Source organism: Pungitius pungitius, chromosome 16 (genome assembly GCF_949316345.1).
Source record: "Pungitius pungitius chromosome 16, fPunPun2.1, whole genome shotgun sequence".
Lineage (NCBI taxonomy): Eukaryota > Metazoa > Chordata > Actinopteri > Perciformes > Gasterosteidae > Pungitius > Pungitius pungitius.
In genome coordinates this window covers 7,945,702-7,962,274 of record NC_084915.1, presented here as the reverse complement: position 1 = coordinate 7,962,274, position 16,573 = coordinate 7,945,702, and the positions used below count along the sequence as shown (strand labels likewise).

General features: G+C 43.3%; 1 protein-coding gene across 2 annotated transcripts; it reads right to left on the bottom strand.

The window, feature by feature from the left end:
* Positions 1-3,653: 3,653 nt before the first annotated feature.
* On the bottom strand, positions 3,654-16,244 carry tbc1d8b (TBC1 domain family member 8B). 2 transcript variants are annotated; one of them, XM_037467788.2, is made up of 21 exons: positions 15,981-16,244; positions 14,046-14,156; positions 13,733-13,851; positions 13,210-13,435; positions 12,457-12,697; positions 11,927-12,134; positions 11,663-11,830; positions 11,417-11,578; positions 11,039-11,189; positions 10,622-10,836; positions 9,669-9,786; positions 9,287-9,572; positions 9,060-9,189; positions 8,882-8,980; positions 8,729-8,797; positions 8,393-8,633; positions 8,239-8,304; positions 6,380-6,463; positions 6,165-6,212; positions 5,947-6,044; positions 3,654-5,825 (listed from the first exon to the last, which is right to left on the bottom strand). In XM_037467788.2, exons 1-21 carry the CDS (start codon positions 16,105-16,107, stop codon positions 5,391-5,393), a joined length of 3,402 nt encoding a protein of 1,133 aa, XP_037323685.2. In that variant the 5' UTR covers positions 16,108-16,244; the 3' UTR covers positions 3,654-5,390. The 2 variants fall into 2 exon arrangements, with proteins under 2 accessions (XP_037323685.2, XP_037323686.2); XM_037467789.2 differs by lacking the exon at positions 6,380-6,463.
* Positions 16,245-16,573: the final 329 nt, after the last annotated feature.

Genomic DNA, 16,573 nt, shown 5'->3' with positions numbered 1-16,573 from the left:
ACATTGAACTGTTATGGTCCATATTGCAGATTTCCAGGGAGACCTACAGTCTGTAGAGTCTTCTTAGTCAGCAGATACCTGTCTGACGTCCAGCTGAAGAGACTGTGACGGCTAACGGCTCATCATGTAGCACCAGAATGTGAGCAAGAGATATTATAATAAGATAATTATTTATTTGGGGGTTAACGTTGTTTTGTATCCTGTTCCTATTTGTCATATGTTATCAGATGGTTGCCAATGATGCTGAACAAAGGCCAAGATTCGGTTGCCAATGGCAACCTGGACACTGTTACATGACGGACTTGTTATGTGCAGCAGAAGTGTTCAGAGTACATGTTCTAAGTCAAACAGAAGATATATTGCAATCAGTAAGAGGAAACAGATAACATTGATACCATGAATACAGTACCTGTCATTAAAAATGTTGGTAGGAGATCTAGCAGTATTACTTCTGCTAGCATGCAGCGTTTGCACAACATAACTACAGCTGGAGGCAAGTTGTTAATAGAGTTAAACTCCAGATTATTGCTGAAATCTGGAAATGAATTAACTTTTTATCCCGCCTTGAGCACCAATTGAAAATTTCCCTTGGCTCTGTTTGTGGGAAGTATTAAAACACTAACTCGGTCCTAAAATACATCATCCCTTGGCACTCAATGAAAGGCACTATATCTTTTAACGTCCAGATTGGCAGAACTAAGCACATTCGCTAAACTCTAATTCCGAGCTGTCGCCCCTCCTCTCTGTTTGTCTGCAGCAAAGCAGCGGCAGCATGCTTCACATTGTTAGCTCAGCGCTGACTGACACTTTAACCAGTAAGAGGGTGAATATCTTGCTTAAGGGCACTTCGGACTCCAATGCAATCAGTGCTGAACCAGCTAAAAGCCCCCAAAAGTCCCCAAATGACTTCTACTGACACACCTGAGGACCTTCAGTATTTGGATCAAGAAATGATTGATCAGTGTCAGATGGAGCACGCTAAAGCTCTTATTTTTGAGTTTCTGATACATGTCAAATAAAGATAATTTTTTTTTTACATTAGATTCTACTTTGGCGGAAGTACAATATTAAAGGATTCTTATTAGGATCAGAAACAAGAGGAAAAACTTGCTCAGCAGAGCGCTAGAATCTTCGTTGTGATGTTACATAATTAAATCCACAGTTTAAGGTTTAGTTCATTTGATCAACTGAGATCAGCCTGGTTGGTGACCATTATTTGAAGTAGCCGATAAATGAGAAAGTCTGGTAATTAATGCGTCTGTTTCGTAAAAAACTAAAACAGTAGAAAAGATGAATGGATGATTCCTCGCACTAAACAAAGCTGTTGAAACAACATTGATGACGTTTTGATCGCAACAACGCACACGTTTGAAGGATTTGTGTAACCGTGAAGTTCAGTCACTGCTATGATTGGAGTTGCTGTCTATGCGGCCGTGCTAGACTGAAGCTGCTATTTTAACTGCTTGGTTTCCAGCAGCTGCAGCAAAGTGGAGTGTGGATGGACCCATTTCTAAAACACATGCCATCACATACTAGTGAGAGATCTGCTTCAAAGACTTCCACACTGCTGCTGCTATAAATAGCTCTCATGCACACTTTGCATTGTGGGTGTATTCGGGGTACGGGGCCAAAGGTTTCTTCCCCTGCATCAGCAACAATAAGTTGTCGGCCCAAATAAAGAGCATTAAGTTTGGTGGGCATAATGCAGTGGGTCTTCTGTTCCATGCAGCTGATTTATAACCACAATTGTTTCATTCATTCAGTTCAATATTGTAAATCATCCAGTATAAAGGCCAGAGGCCCTTTGAATGTGTTACAACAATCCCTAGAAGTTCTCCTGACTTTTATCAATGTTACGATCCAGGATAAGAACCATCACACGTCCAAAGCAGCCCAAAGTCTCTTGACAGGACAAGGACGGAAACTGAACAGGTGACCAGGCTTAGGTTTGTGAACTCTGGGTTATAACCTTACGCAACCAAATCTCTGAGCCAGAATAGTATAAGTGAAACGCAGACACCGTCAGTGGAGTGACTGATGGGGTCTGCGATTCACTTATACTATTCTGGCTCACAGATCTGATGCCTTGAACACGTGTTTCAGCTCATAATTTAGCTGATTGCTTATTTAACTTCCTGTCACACTTCCACAATGCTTTTAACAGTTACGCAAGTGACGAGCATTTATCCGCTAAACAGCAAGAGGTCTTTACTCCTAATTCCGTATGTCTGCTATTAACCGTCTGCAGGTAATCCAGAAAGTTGCTGCAAGATCTCACATCACAACCATACTCAGATCTCTTCATTGGCTCTCTGCAGCGTATAGGTTACACGTTTAAATTCTCACTCTCGCTTACAGAGCACCACCGGGTCAGACTCTTCCATATGCGGCTGAACTATTTCGCCCATATTTACAAGCCATCTCGTCAGGTCAAACATGTTAAATTCTCTGTCCATCCCACGAACCGGCCTGATGACCCGTGGTGACCGAGCGTCTGAGGCAGCAGCAGCAAAGCTGTAGATGGCTCTGCTTGACCGCTCAAGGTTTGCCCTGTGATTCGGTTTCACATTCAGGTCTAGAATCTTCCATGTGGAGACTGGCGTTAAACTCAAGGCTCCAAGACTGTTTAAATCTAGGTTTTCTTTGTGGCGTTAGAAATATACTAAATTTGCCCACATGGTCATATTGTGTTATTTATTTTTTCTCTGTTTCTCTTGTTAAGCACCATGTGAATTTGTTATTTTAATGAATTCTGACAACAGTCTGTCATCCATCCATATTTATTATGCAATAAAATACAGCATTTTTACCTATAGTATATGCATATAGACAAATATAAAAAAGCATTATTTACTGATGGATACTGATGGACCCTGACAGGCAAAAAAACAATTAACAAGTACAAATTAACATTTCATGAATCCAATTTGAATCACTGTAGGCGTGTGCAGATTAAGGTGCTCCAGGAATAAAATCATATTATTCATAGAATCATTATTCTTTATTTTGATCCCCTTTGATGGATGAAAAAAAACAAAGAAAACAAAAACATAATCTGTGCTTCATATAGTTTGCAAAACAAGCTCTCATTCCAAAGCTACAGGCCATACAAGCTGTAGACCACACTTGTTTCATCATATATGAATGCAGGAGCATTGTCCATGTCTGCTGTACACACTCTGCCCTGCAGACCTCCACCTATAGCATCTCAAGATATGTTGTGTCTGAACTACTATTAAACATTTCTTCACTTAACCTTTGTAAGATGCCTAATCCTTAAGATATTATTACATAAATCAGGCAGAGTAATACGCACTTAACTGAGATAAAAAGCTCAGAACCCTTAGACAAAGACACACAGTCTTTGATTAAATGTTTTAATCTGCATTTTAGAATAAGTAATAAATCAGAGAAGTTACAAATGCAGCACAAAACTGCCTGCGAAGTTGTACTGAAATGATTGGATGAATATTGTTTAATTAGTGATGCCGTTTTGAAAGTATGCCGCGGTTTCATTATGGCTTCATGTACTGGACTGACATCACAGACGGCGCTTTGGACCAAAGCAGCAATGACAGGGTGTATTTTGATATCAAAATACACCCTGTCATTGCTGCTTTGGTCCATATATACAGTATATATATATATATATATTTTACATTAGCTATGTAAACAGTGGCAGCAGTGTGTTTTCAAAAAGTATGTACAACTCACTCTTACAATCAGATTGATCCTTCAAGCCTAATGAAAAACAAAACCACTAAATGTTACCAGCAGATGGCAAAACGATCAAAATTAACGACACAGACAATTGCACTTGCACTTTTAGAGCTCCTAAAAACACTGTTTCTGACCGACAGGCAGAGGCGGCGCTCTGAATCTGGCCCACCGAGACCACGAGCTGCAGCTGAAGCGGTCACAACCCTTTTTGGAATCCAACGCTCCGAGATTTGGCCGAGGTACAGGCTTTATCAATAACGGGAGAATCTCAAACCCTTGTGCAGAAGATTCACTGAGAAAGAAGCCAAAAAGCTAAGCAGCAGCAAATGAGCAGATAAAAAGGATTTGGCTTTCTGTGGTGGGCAGTTATAGTGGCTGTTCTATGCTACACTACATTTAAATCTTACATTTATATTACTATTTGTAACTCTGTTATATATTTAATATATTACAGATCTCAAAAAATATCCCTTACACCCCTTTTTTTTTACACAAATTGCACCCTGAGATATGATAAAATAAAATGTCCTTCGAAGGGTTTAAGTTGCTCATATCTTACATTGCCTCGTAAATACAATAATCAAGCGACTGTTGAACTGACCTATATGTACGGAGCACACACACATCTAGACGAAAACGAGCGTACAGCACACCGTCCGATCGCCCTCTGAAGCTAGCGGTGCAGAAGATTTTCCCTCCAGCAGCAGCAGCAGCAGCAGCACTGTGGCGTTCTAATGGTTTCGCCTTACTGGCCGTAGCTTCCAGTGCGACATGCTTGAAGTCATGCTGCGGTACTATCGGAGCGTGTGCTGTGGTTAAAGGAAGCAGACAGTTGACTGTGGCGGTGCAGCGTCCTCTCTTGTGCATTATTGCAACGGTATACTCCCATGATTGAATGTACTGAATCAAATGCATCAGACATCCTCAAGGAGACGGTGTCGGGGACGTACAGGGACAACGCTGCTGGTCCTTACTCAGTGTACTGGCTTTTATTCTGTCCCTCTTTGACACGAACGCCGTCGTTTCTCACAATAGGTTGACGTTTACACAAGATTAACAACAGCAGACACTTAAGTCACACGGCACACTAGTTTCTTTTAGCAGAGACCAGGTGTCTTTAAGAGAATATCTATTAAACTATATCAAGATATCCACAGGATGAATCGTTAGACATGGATTCGAACTTTAGCTTCATGACATCAGAGAGTGGGCAGGACCACATGCTGTCATGTTTCTTAATACAAGGAACAGGACCAAATGCCCCTTTAACAAAATACACAACTATACTGTGGATGCTCCATGATGCATAGAGGGAAAACTATAGTCTGAGGCTACATGAGAGGATGACCTTCATCACAGAGCTTGAGAATGCATAATCAGATTTGAGGAGAGAGCCTACAATATGCGACGGGGTCTAACATGGAAATGCACTGACGGTGTTGGTCAGTGGACTGTAACAGCAGTGGCTATACGGTTTTGTGACTTAATTAGTTTCATAAGCTGTGATTGCTCAAAGCCAAACACAGATTTTTTTCCTCTTCATTTATGACACCACAGTCTTCCACCCAAAAACAAAAAACAACAGCAGCCCGCTGTCCTTTCCAGGCGGAGAAGGGAAATTCATAGTGACTTGAATGAGAAGCAAAGCGTCAATTCCCTTATGTACCCTTTCACTTATTGGCCTTCAGCTTCAGCTGGGCGACCCTCGCTTGTCCCAGTTTAGTGTGAACATCAACAGGCCTTTCGAAGAAGCGGACTATGGTCGGCTCGTTGAGCAGAGAGGCCAGGACCTGCTCGAACGAAAAGGACCACTGCATCTCTGTGAGGTCGGCCCCAGCATCCTGACTGTTGCGGGAGCCGGAGCTCTCCGGGGTGGTAGAAGCTTCTCCCGCCGAAGGCTCCTCCTCCTCCTCCTCCGCAGCGCCGGCAGTGTCGGCGGATTTCGTGGACTCTGACGGGCTGCTGGGCTCCTGCAGCCTGCGTCCCACCTCCTCCATCCTCAGGAGGAGACTGGTCACATGAGCCACGGCTCGGTATAGAGACTCCTCCTCTGGATCGCCGTGAAAGATGTTGTACAGAGTCTTGGAGAACTGGATGAACTGAGTCTGGGACACAAAAAGATATACACATATACATATGTATGATTTGTGCTTCACAGGCAGGTAATTGGCCATATCACGGAAGAAAGTGGTGCCCTCACTTAATAAAACCACATGGAAAAGTTACCTGATTGATGCGGGGTAGGTCTTTAATTGTTTCCTCTTTCCTAAGTATTTCGTTCTGCCATTGTTTCAGGTAGGCCTGTAGGTCCACTTTTCCTCTACCTGTCAATTGCACATACAAACCATAAACCATCCTACACAACCAAAAAGATATGCACAGCTTTTTTTTTTTGCTACAGCCAGTAACAATGTTCTGAGGGATCGGATTTGTTTAAATAGTACCTCTTTCAGGGCTTTTCTTAATCACGCCATCTTCTGGTAGATCAAACGCTGAGAAATAGAAGCAGCATATGACCAAATGGCATCGCAGAATGCTACTGCAACAATCAATATATTTGTGGAAATTAGGCAAGCATTAAGGCAAAATTATAACAGACGTAAGGAGGAAAGGGTAAGGGTGAAATTTTAGTTTTATTAGAAAGAGTAAAGAGGCTGACCAGAGAGTCTACTCAAGTGAGAAGAGTCTTCAGCCACGGGAATAATTCTTTGTTCCTTTAAGTGCAAAGGACTCCCTGTAAAAGCTAAAAGATACCGAATGTGAGAGCAGAGAGGAAAGATGAAGCACATCAGCAAAGTGGATCCAATTTGATCAAGAAAACAAAAATATTTATACACACCGAGTTACCGCTGGATTACACACAGTGTAATGCAACCAGATGTGACACTCCTGAAGTAGGTTGCGTCTTTGAAAATCTGCCTACAAAGTCTGAGGTCAGGCTGAATGAGATGTGCTATACTTTTCGGCTCCAACCCCCACCAATGTCTGTGTGTGCATGCATGTCAGTTTGCATTGCTGAATTAAACAATTACCCACACAAGCCAGCAGTGTTATATTTGGCAGATAGCTTGGTGCTGCGTCAGCGGCACAGCCAGATGATCCTCTTGTTGGTCGCTCTGTGTGTCTGACGGGACATTTGTTTCTGATATGCAGGATCTAAACTGAATCATTGACGTGACTTTTTTCCTCTTTGGGGAGCCTGAAATCTTTGGAATCTTAAAACCACCAGGTCAACAACCTATAAAATCCCCACTGTCGTACACAGATAACTAATGATACATTAACACCATGTTTCCATTCACTCACAGCATACGGCTTAATATTTGCTCACGCTGCAAAATTGTACATCTCTTAACAGCAAGTGCACTCCTGACATTTTGTCATCCTCACAACCAATCCTGACACAGATGTGTAGTCCACCGCTCTGTGATTGAAGCTGTCAAGTGAACACAGCTGCGGTACTTTGTGTTTGGACTAAAATAAAAACAGCAGAAAACTCATCATTTTATTTCTTTGATTAATGATGTGTTTGGCCCAGGGACCACGGCTGTCTCACTGTGAAACTCACAACGCATAGCATTTAGTCCTCAAAAGCGTTGACGATTACGCTTTTCTGCATCATAAAAAAACCCCAAAACACTGAACGTGGGTAATTCTTTGTCTTACATTGCTCGATTGCTTCTATGCAAGGACCAAACAACAGATCGTCGGCTTTCTTTCTGGAATACAAGCCTCACACCACTGTACATAGAAACACACTGTGTATGTAAAATGAGATCTCAGAAATGCTGTTCCACTTATCAGACAGCGTTTGAAGCACTCAGGCTGATTAAAATCTGGAAGAGTTCAGTACTGGGGACCTGTCCTTGGTGCTGAACGAATGAGCGCTCCACAGGAGATAAAACGTCACGGACGGTGACTCAGTGCTTGTCTGCTGTTAAGCTGTCAGTTGTTATTTGAGCACTTCTTCCTCATCGTAAACCATAGACCACTGCAAAATGCCCTTACAGCTCCTCGCACCCATCGTTGCCATGGCAAAGTTCTTTCACCCAATATAGGCTATTTTTACTTGTGCCGTCAGGCCCACACTAACACGTTACGCAGTCAAGAGTCACGCGTTCAAGGACATTTCATAGCCCCAGGCCATATGCTCGCTCATCAAGTGCTGAGTTATGGACAAACCCCACATTTTTAAGCCTTTGAGCAAAAAGACTGATGTCCATCTGACCTTGTGTTTTACTGCGGGCTTCTCCTGTCGGCAGCAGTTATGTTATTGCTGTTATGTTATGCAGAGTCCAGGGAATGATATGGACTCTGTGTTTGAACTTTGAACGCTGAATGTATGTGTAATCACTGTAGACATTTTGTGAGTGAAATGGGTCAGAGGTTGAAGCTGAGGGTGCACTAATAGGAATCTATCTTGCAGTTTGCCATAGACAGGGTTAGGCACCACAGTTGTCACATGAGACTTTATCTTTTTGTCATCAAGATTCAATGCTACAAATGATCAACACTCACCTGGTGGCAGGTGCAGCTTGAAGAGGAATTTCAGCTTATTTGTGAACGAGCCACTGTACAAGGTATCTGCGGGAGGAGCATCGGGAAATTATAGCAGCGGAGATACTAAGAATAATGGCTCCGTTAGTGGAGAGCAGAGAGCGAGCGAGCTCACCGAGGGCAAAGCAGAACTCTTTAAAGTTGACGAGGCCGTCTTGGTTTTCGTCGATCAGGCGGAAGACCCAGAGGGAGAGGGGGCTCTTGGAGTTGCAGAAAGCCCAGGGCTCCAGCAGAGAGAAGAGGGTGCTGAACTGCTGGAAACCCAACTGGTACTGCTCCAAATAGGCCAGGCTGGGGTCATGATGGAGCAGCGCTGGACTCTTCATTGTCCAATAGCAGCACAGGAAATGCTGCCTCTGAAAAGTAGAAAACAAAGTAAAACGTCAATTAATGACCGTTGACATATTTCGTATGATGACACTCAAGATCCTGTGTCGTGTAATTGACTCACTTTGAACAAGTTATAAAGGCTGTCGAGATGTGAGGCACTGAATTGGACTTCTTGGGTCACCACACGAATCTGAAAAGAAATAATGAAATTCATGCTTAATGCCACAGAAACAATGCAGGTACACCAACTACTGTAAACTCAACAGCCACTCACCACATTTTGTTTGGTTGTGTCCTCCAGTGTCTGGATCACGTGCAGTTTGTTTCTTTTGCGTGAACTCTCGACTTCCTCCGTACGGATATTTCCATATTTCTAAAAACCAAGCACGATTGGTTTACTCAATCCCAAAACTGACATCACTGAATAAAACCGACACAGAGGAACACGGTACCTCGTAGGCCTCTCGGATCAGTTCACTGATATCCACCTTCAGGTGCGAGGCTCTATCGTTATTACCCACTGAAGCTTGCTGCACCGTTGATGGAAGGGGGCTGTCTTTGTTTGTCACGCTGTCAAAGAATCTGGAATAACATCGTTGAGAGAAAGTAGGACAGTGGTTTACACAGTGATCACGCTTAAAAAGCCCAGCTGGCCAGCTTGCTCTGTAGTCCCACTAACTTGTTGAGGATGGTGACGGCCTCTGCATCGTCCTGGCAGCTGATCAGAGCCCCCAAGTTGTAGTCCAGCACTGCCAGGCCCAGCTGCAAGATGGCTTTTATGCCGTCGTAGAAAAAACAGTCCACCACGTTCACAGCACTCTCTATCGGGAGGACACTGATGAAAAGCGTGAGGAACCAGGACAAGGACACGGACGAGAAGAAACTCAGGTCTGTCATGTGCTCCACCAGCTGGGGGAGGTTTTCTCTGATCAGATCCTCGAACACCGCTTGGTCGACCAAAGCACCTGAAGAAAAGGGATATCGGCGCGTGTCAGAGAGCGTCTTCCCTTGAGTCTGAACATCAGCAGCAGAAGCATGAGGGGAATTAATTGTACTCTTACCAATTATTCGGCGGTTGAAGTAATCTGGCAACATCCTCTCGCAGACGGCTACCAAGAGCCAGAAAGCCTCCTCTTCTTTGGCGTAGAGCAGAAGAACTGAGGTGAGAATGTTCATGGCCTGAACAAGCAGAAAAAAGTAGGTTAGGTAAGAAGGTAACTGGGGCGAGATGCCAAGGTACTGAATCTCCAGAAATTAAGGTTTATCAAAGCTTCTGTGCCTTTAAAATAAATGTATTCAAAGTTTTTTTGGCATTCTGAGCTCTACAGGCTTTTCCTAAGGCACTTGGCCTTTTAAAATCCCCTCTGCTTTTCAGAGTACCTACACAAAAAAGACACAGATTTAAAGCCAAAAGAGTCTCCTGGTCTTTGCCGTCACTAAAATCTCACGCTGTTAAAGATAACTATGGAAGCCCATTTCCGCCACAAAAAAAAAAAAAGAAAGTCGAAATTATGACTTAAAAAGTAGAAATTATGACTTAAGAAAGTCGAAATTATGACTTAAGAAAGTCGAAATTATTAAGTCGATTATTAAGTCCGAACAACCTGACGACCAGGTGGTGGTGGGTGGGACCCTTCTGCGTCCAACGATCCTTCATCGTGGCAAGACTGTCTTGCCACGATGAAGGATCATCACATATTTTGTGATAAATTAACGCGTGCAGACAAGAAGCCTGCACCGCAACGCCGCGTTAGCGTGCAAAGACCAGTACACGTCACTCGTTCAGACACCAGAATGAACGAGTTCACAGTAACGTTCATCGGGCATTAATACAGTACGTTCAGTTCACGTTCGCCCAAAATATGAACGAGTTCATGAACTATCGTTCAATGACACAACACTGCACGTACATATATATATATATATATGTATATGTTTCCCCTACCATTATATAGAGCTTGTGACAGTTACAATCAGGGCTTTTCTGCCTGTTAAAGAAAATAAATCAAAGCACCTGGCAGTAGCCAATTTTGGGGTTCCTGTATGCGTAGGCGGTAAGGACTCTGCGTAGAGCTGAGATTCCTGTGTCGCTCTGAAAGGCCGGGTGCTCTGGCAGAGAGCGGTGCAGGTCTCTCTCAATCTCATCTGTAGCCAAAGTGCTTGTGCCCAAGGACTGTTCTACCAGATCGGAGTAATAGCCGGGATGAGTGGCCATGTCGTTGACAGCCCCTGCAGAGGAAGAACCGAGTGAGTCCAGAAAACAGATGCTGCACAGATCCCACACCAACCATGTTTTATTTAATGATTCATGTTGAGTAAGCACTCAGGAAATAACACTCTCGATCACGCACGACTTCGCTAACTAATCACTGAGCCGGCATGTTCCTTAGTATAAATGACGCGGCCAGAGTGAAGTCTGCCGTATAAATACCTGAAAAAAGCATCCACAACTCTCCTCTCAAGGCCTCGGGCACACCACGAACAATCAAGTCCCGCGTCTTCCTGGTGAAGAACATACTTGTGCCTCGTCCGTATTCAGAGAAATGGATGTTCCACGACTGTTCCTTCATCTTCTCTTTAAGCTGCCGAATGCACACACTGGGTTATTTAACAAGCCCCCGCCACACTTTTAAAGGTGGTTGTATTTCTAAACGGAGGCATTTTTATTTATTTCCACCCCTGAATTAATTTCACACCCACTAAAACAACCCCGTACTGTGGATTATGACAAGATCCTAGTGAATTAGAAGGACCTGCAGGGTAATTCAGTCACATTTTGGAGGCATTCAAAACAAAAACTCATATTTACCATTTTGGGTTCAAGGTTTTCGACATCCTGCGGGTGGAAAACGGTCATGAGAGCCTCGGTGCTTACAGCCTTGCTGCTGTCTTTCTGTCCCACCATCAGTGTTACGTCCTCTGGGTTGTCCTCAAAGTGGTTGATGAGCGACTGGCACTCGCCCCGTATGGCCTTGGTCATAAATACATATCATTGTCATGTCGGAGAGCACTTCGAGCTGCTGAAAGGGTAAAAATAAAGCAATAAACATGTTACCTCTGATGATGCCGAGTGCTGAGGGCTCGCACTAATCCCGCACCTGCTCCGGATCGTGTTGGCGAGCAGCTGGTAGCCTCGCACCTCGGAGAAACGCAGCGCCCTCTTGCCACGCATGCACACTGTTAGAGCCCTGCTGCTGGCGTCGGACTTCTCAACATTGATTACCTGGAGGAGGGCAATGTTCACTTTTAGGTTGTCTGCCCTTCATCCAGGATTTTGTTTTGAGTCGTTATTGTTTACGTCCCTCCCATTTCACTCTACCTCTCTCATTGGGATGATGACATGACATTGGCTTCCATCTTGGCTGGCGAAACACAGGTAGTTCTCAGACAGACAGATTTTGCCAAGTGTGTTAAAATGGCTGAAGGGCACCCACAGGAAGCTTTCATGCACCTCCAACAGGTTTTCCTCTTTGGGGAGCCTGAAAAATGTCCGGAACTGCTCACTCTTTGCATGGGCTTCTAGACCTCTGGCAGAGGGGTGGGGGGTGGGAGTAAAGCAGAAAATAATGCCATCAGCGCAATATCACATTTCTATCACATTATTTCAGATTTAAAAAAAGATGGTTCTAGCAGATCGTCACCCAATGAAATGCTTGAATAGGTTCTCAAAATCGTGTATCAAACCACAGTATGTTGATTTTAGTATGTATGGCCTACATGCCACTGCAGCCAGGCTAACAGCATGCGTTTTGACTTAAATCAGACTTTATGTTTCCTTCCTTCTTAAAACAGGCAGCCAGCACAAACAGGATCGCGTGGCGCCGTGCACCGCAGCGGGCGGACAGTTACCTCTTGGTAATTTGCAAGGGGTCGGAGAGCGCTGGCTCTCTCTGGAAGGACTCTTTATCAAAAAGCCGCTTGACGGAGTAGTCTGCCAGCTGTTCCATGATAACAAATGTTTCGTTTAGGTGCATCAGCATGGAGAAGTAATGATCCTCCCCATGGGCCAAGACGTGGATGCTCTCCGTCAGGATAACGTTGGAGGTTTTCTCCAGCCTCCAGATCTCATCCCAGGAGATGATGAGTTTCACTGCAGTCATCACAATGAGTGAAAATTAGACCAGTGACTAACGCACACAGCTGCAAGGATAAGGATTTTCAAGTACTGGGTAAATTATAATCAAGCAATTGACAGAAATGAAGTACAGAAATTGTCTAAACTTCATTAATTAAAATATAAGGAATGCATGCACTAACATGATGCATACTAGTGCCTTTGTAAAGAATTGCTGATGCCAAACAATGAACATTTCAAAGCATTTTTGTGATTATTCTTAAAATGTCACTTGGCTTCATTAATATTCAGTGTGATCCATCATCCAGATTGCTTTTATAGGCTACCTGCACTATGAGGTCTGCCACCGTATAATGGCCTTCATAATAATGGAAGCTAGAATTACGTGGAGAAAAAAATATTGTTGCTTTCAGACCATGAAAGCCAGCTAAAGTTAGCATTAGTAGCTGCCACGTTCTTTGTTTCCACCCATCAAAATTGGCAGGAGAAATGGCAGCTGTTAATAAATGAAACAGAAATGGGCTTACCCTCAGCTCCCAGCAGGTAGGAGTAGAAGCAAAGGAAGTTTGTGCTGAGGTAGAGCCAGCCCTGGCAGGGCACTTTGCCTCTCCAATAGCTGCATGAGTAATATGTGACCAGCTTTTCCTTCGGTGGCAGCTCAAACCACTTCTCAAACCTCAAAAGGGCTTCCCGAAACTTCTCAGGGTCTTCCTCCAGCACCAGGGATGTCTTCCCTTCCTCAGCAATAAGACCCTGACACATCCAACATCAAAATGGTTAGGGGGCAGTTTGAGGGGGACAATAATATAATGCACCATCTTCCTTTATGCTGCTCAAATAAAAATATTTACATCGATAATGAAAGAAAATAACTGTGTGAAGCTGTTTGTGTTAAACCCACACCTTCAGAATGGTCGAAATAATCAAGGATGAGAACAGTATTACAAGAATCAAGAGCCCTTTATACAGTATTGTATAGTATTACAATTCCATCACTGCTGAGGGATTAATATGTAGACATATTAGCCATGTGGGATAAGAGGTTCTTACTCTAATCTTGCCCTGTACAAAGCTGGTGATGTCCTCGCTGGAGTCAAACACAGAGAGCGTCCTCATGATGTTCTGCTGCAGCCACTCCCAGTGCTGAACAATTTCCTCCTTGGTGACACCTGATCCCAAGTCAAGAGCAAAGTTAAAGGGGTATTGGCTTCATTGTGACTCAAATAGAACTTGGTTGGACTTTGATACCTGTACAGCTGTCCACATGTGACTTAATATGCAATCAATGAAACATTTTGTCACTAGAAATGTTGAAAACAAAATGTTTGGACAGCCAGAATAAAATTGAAATACAGGGACATACCACATGCTATGGACCAATACACCTGAGAGTCAGGTGTGTGGTGCAGAATGCGGTAGGGAGCGACTTTGGATGTGGAGTCCAACACGGTATCCAGAGTTCCCACAAGGAGGCCTGTAACATACAGTACTGATATTTTAACCACCTGTGTGACCTTCAAACATGCAATGCCTTTGAAACATATTGGACATATATGAATAAAAAAAATTATAAATGATGAATCACTGTTAATTGATCACAGTGTTAAATTGTATTTGGTGATACATGACCATTTGACAGTAACCTGTGCATTGATGAAAATAGAAATGAGAGATCCCTCACTCCCCCGTCAGAACCCCAAGTGAAATGAGCTAAATCTGTTCCCTCTAATAACACCTCTCTCACACGCGCTCCATGAATTATTAACAAGGCAGCAGTGAAACCACACTCATGCACTGAATCAGCATTATACCTCCCTGCCTGCCGAGCATCGACCAGCTCTCCACATGCTCTGCTTTAAAGGATTTAAAGGATCAAACATGATTCATATAATCTATGTTCTCATCAGTGTGGAACAACTTCACACAGTAGAGCAGGGACTTAAACACATGAAAGATCGATAGATAATTTGGACACAAAAGGTCTCGTGCTGCAGAGTGAAATCAAGTGCATCAGGCCTGGTACCATCAGGTAGTATTTAACCTCCGCAGCCGTTAAAAATCCCTCAAAGGACACCTTTTGTCTTGAGTCAGAACAACATTAATTATCACTATTAATTACTTTGCGTCTGTCACACATAATGCATGTGATTAGAAGCTGTGGGTTACAACCACTGGCGGTATTCCAGGCACCACGTTTATACCGGCCTGTGACAATGGTTTACTTGGTTTACTGGTTACTTGGGAAAATGCTCCATTTTTCCCTAAAACTATTTTTAGGGGACTTGTGTGGTTTTGTCAGGTATTTATGCCACAAGTTCATCGCAAAAAACAGGGAAAGCTCGACAAAAGATCCATAGGAGGGATGAAATGATTAGTTAGAAAATGAGGAAATTCATCAACAACGTCTTTAATAATTATGATAAGGAGAAATACAAAAACATCCACTTGTTGTTTTAGAATTCCTGCCTGGGTTCATGTCATTGTAAATATAATAGTTTTAGCATTTTAAATGTTGTAGTTATTGACTGTAATCAATATGCCTAATGAAAACACCAGTAGTTGTCAAAGCGCTGACGTAAACTACATTAAACAACTCAACTAAGCATCAATGTCTCAACAAAGTTGCTGACACATGTATTGTCCAGGAAGTGGCAGCTGGCTCCTGACATCCAAAAAAAGAAGAAGGTATAATTCCCTCATATGTCTAACCTCATGGAGAAAGTGGTGCACATCTGCACAAACTGACTAAACTTGGGTGAAACAACTGAATGAAACAGCTCAAATATCCCTTCAGAGGGGACTGGTCAAACATCTGTACATTCTCATGACGTACTTTAGCTACTCCAGAATCCACGATTGAGTTTTCGTCACCCTGGAATATGCCTCGAGTCCCAATCTCACAACAACAGCACAAAGTTCATCCCGACCTCACCTCTTTTTACGATGTTACCACCTTGTCATCGCTGTAACAAACCCAAATATGCCAAAGCGCCGGCACGTACACTCCACAACCACAACAAAAAAGGGTTTAAAAAAAAAAAAGAAAGAAAGAGAGAAGTCACGCATGGCTGCCATGACAACACGGGAAAGCAGCTGTCTCGTTTGGCTCGTACCTGTTGCCATGAGGACCTTATTCCGCACGCAGCAGCATCCGCCCCGCGCGGTGCGGGCGGCACGTGAGCTATGCCAACGTATGGCGAGGTTAACCCGTTCACACCTTGTTTTGTTGAGACGTTTGTCCGCGACGAATGTGTACCTACGCACGCGAGGAGGTCGAGGACATAACCGCTGACGTTACCTGTCAAACCGCCTCCGCCGTCTCCGTAACCTCGTCTCCTTTGCAGTACGAAGTACTCGTTGTCGTCTTCCGTGACCCACAGTTTGAACGCATTCTTCAGCAGAATCTCATCGGGTTTGAGCCACATGTTTCAACTGTCATGGAGTTACGAATCCACCTGGCATGCCCCAGTTGTCTGTAACGTTGCCCCACATCAAACCCCTGGACATTTGTTTGTGTCCGAATCCCTCCCTTCCCACGTCGACAAGAAATGCTGCCAGAGCTGCAATGCATTCTGGGATTGTAGTTTCTGAGGAGAAGGCGGTTCTCCAGGAAGCGAAAAAAACCCTATTATTGATTAGTTTATTAATGCAGTTATTATATTATTATTATATTATAATAATAATATATTATTAAAATATATTACTTATTATATGTATATATATAATAACATGATTATTTTAGGTAATTATATATTTATCTCATGATTAATTACCTAAAATAATGAACATTATTGAATTGAAAAAAAATTATCCGATTTACACAGATCACTTTATAGTCGGTTGCAGGAGACAACATAATGCAATCATAATTGCATCACTTTTTTGTAAGCA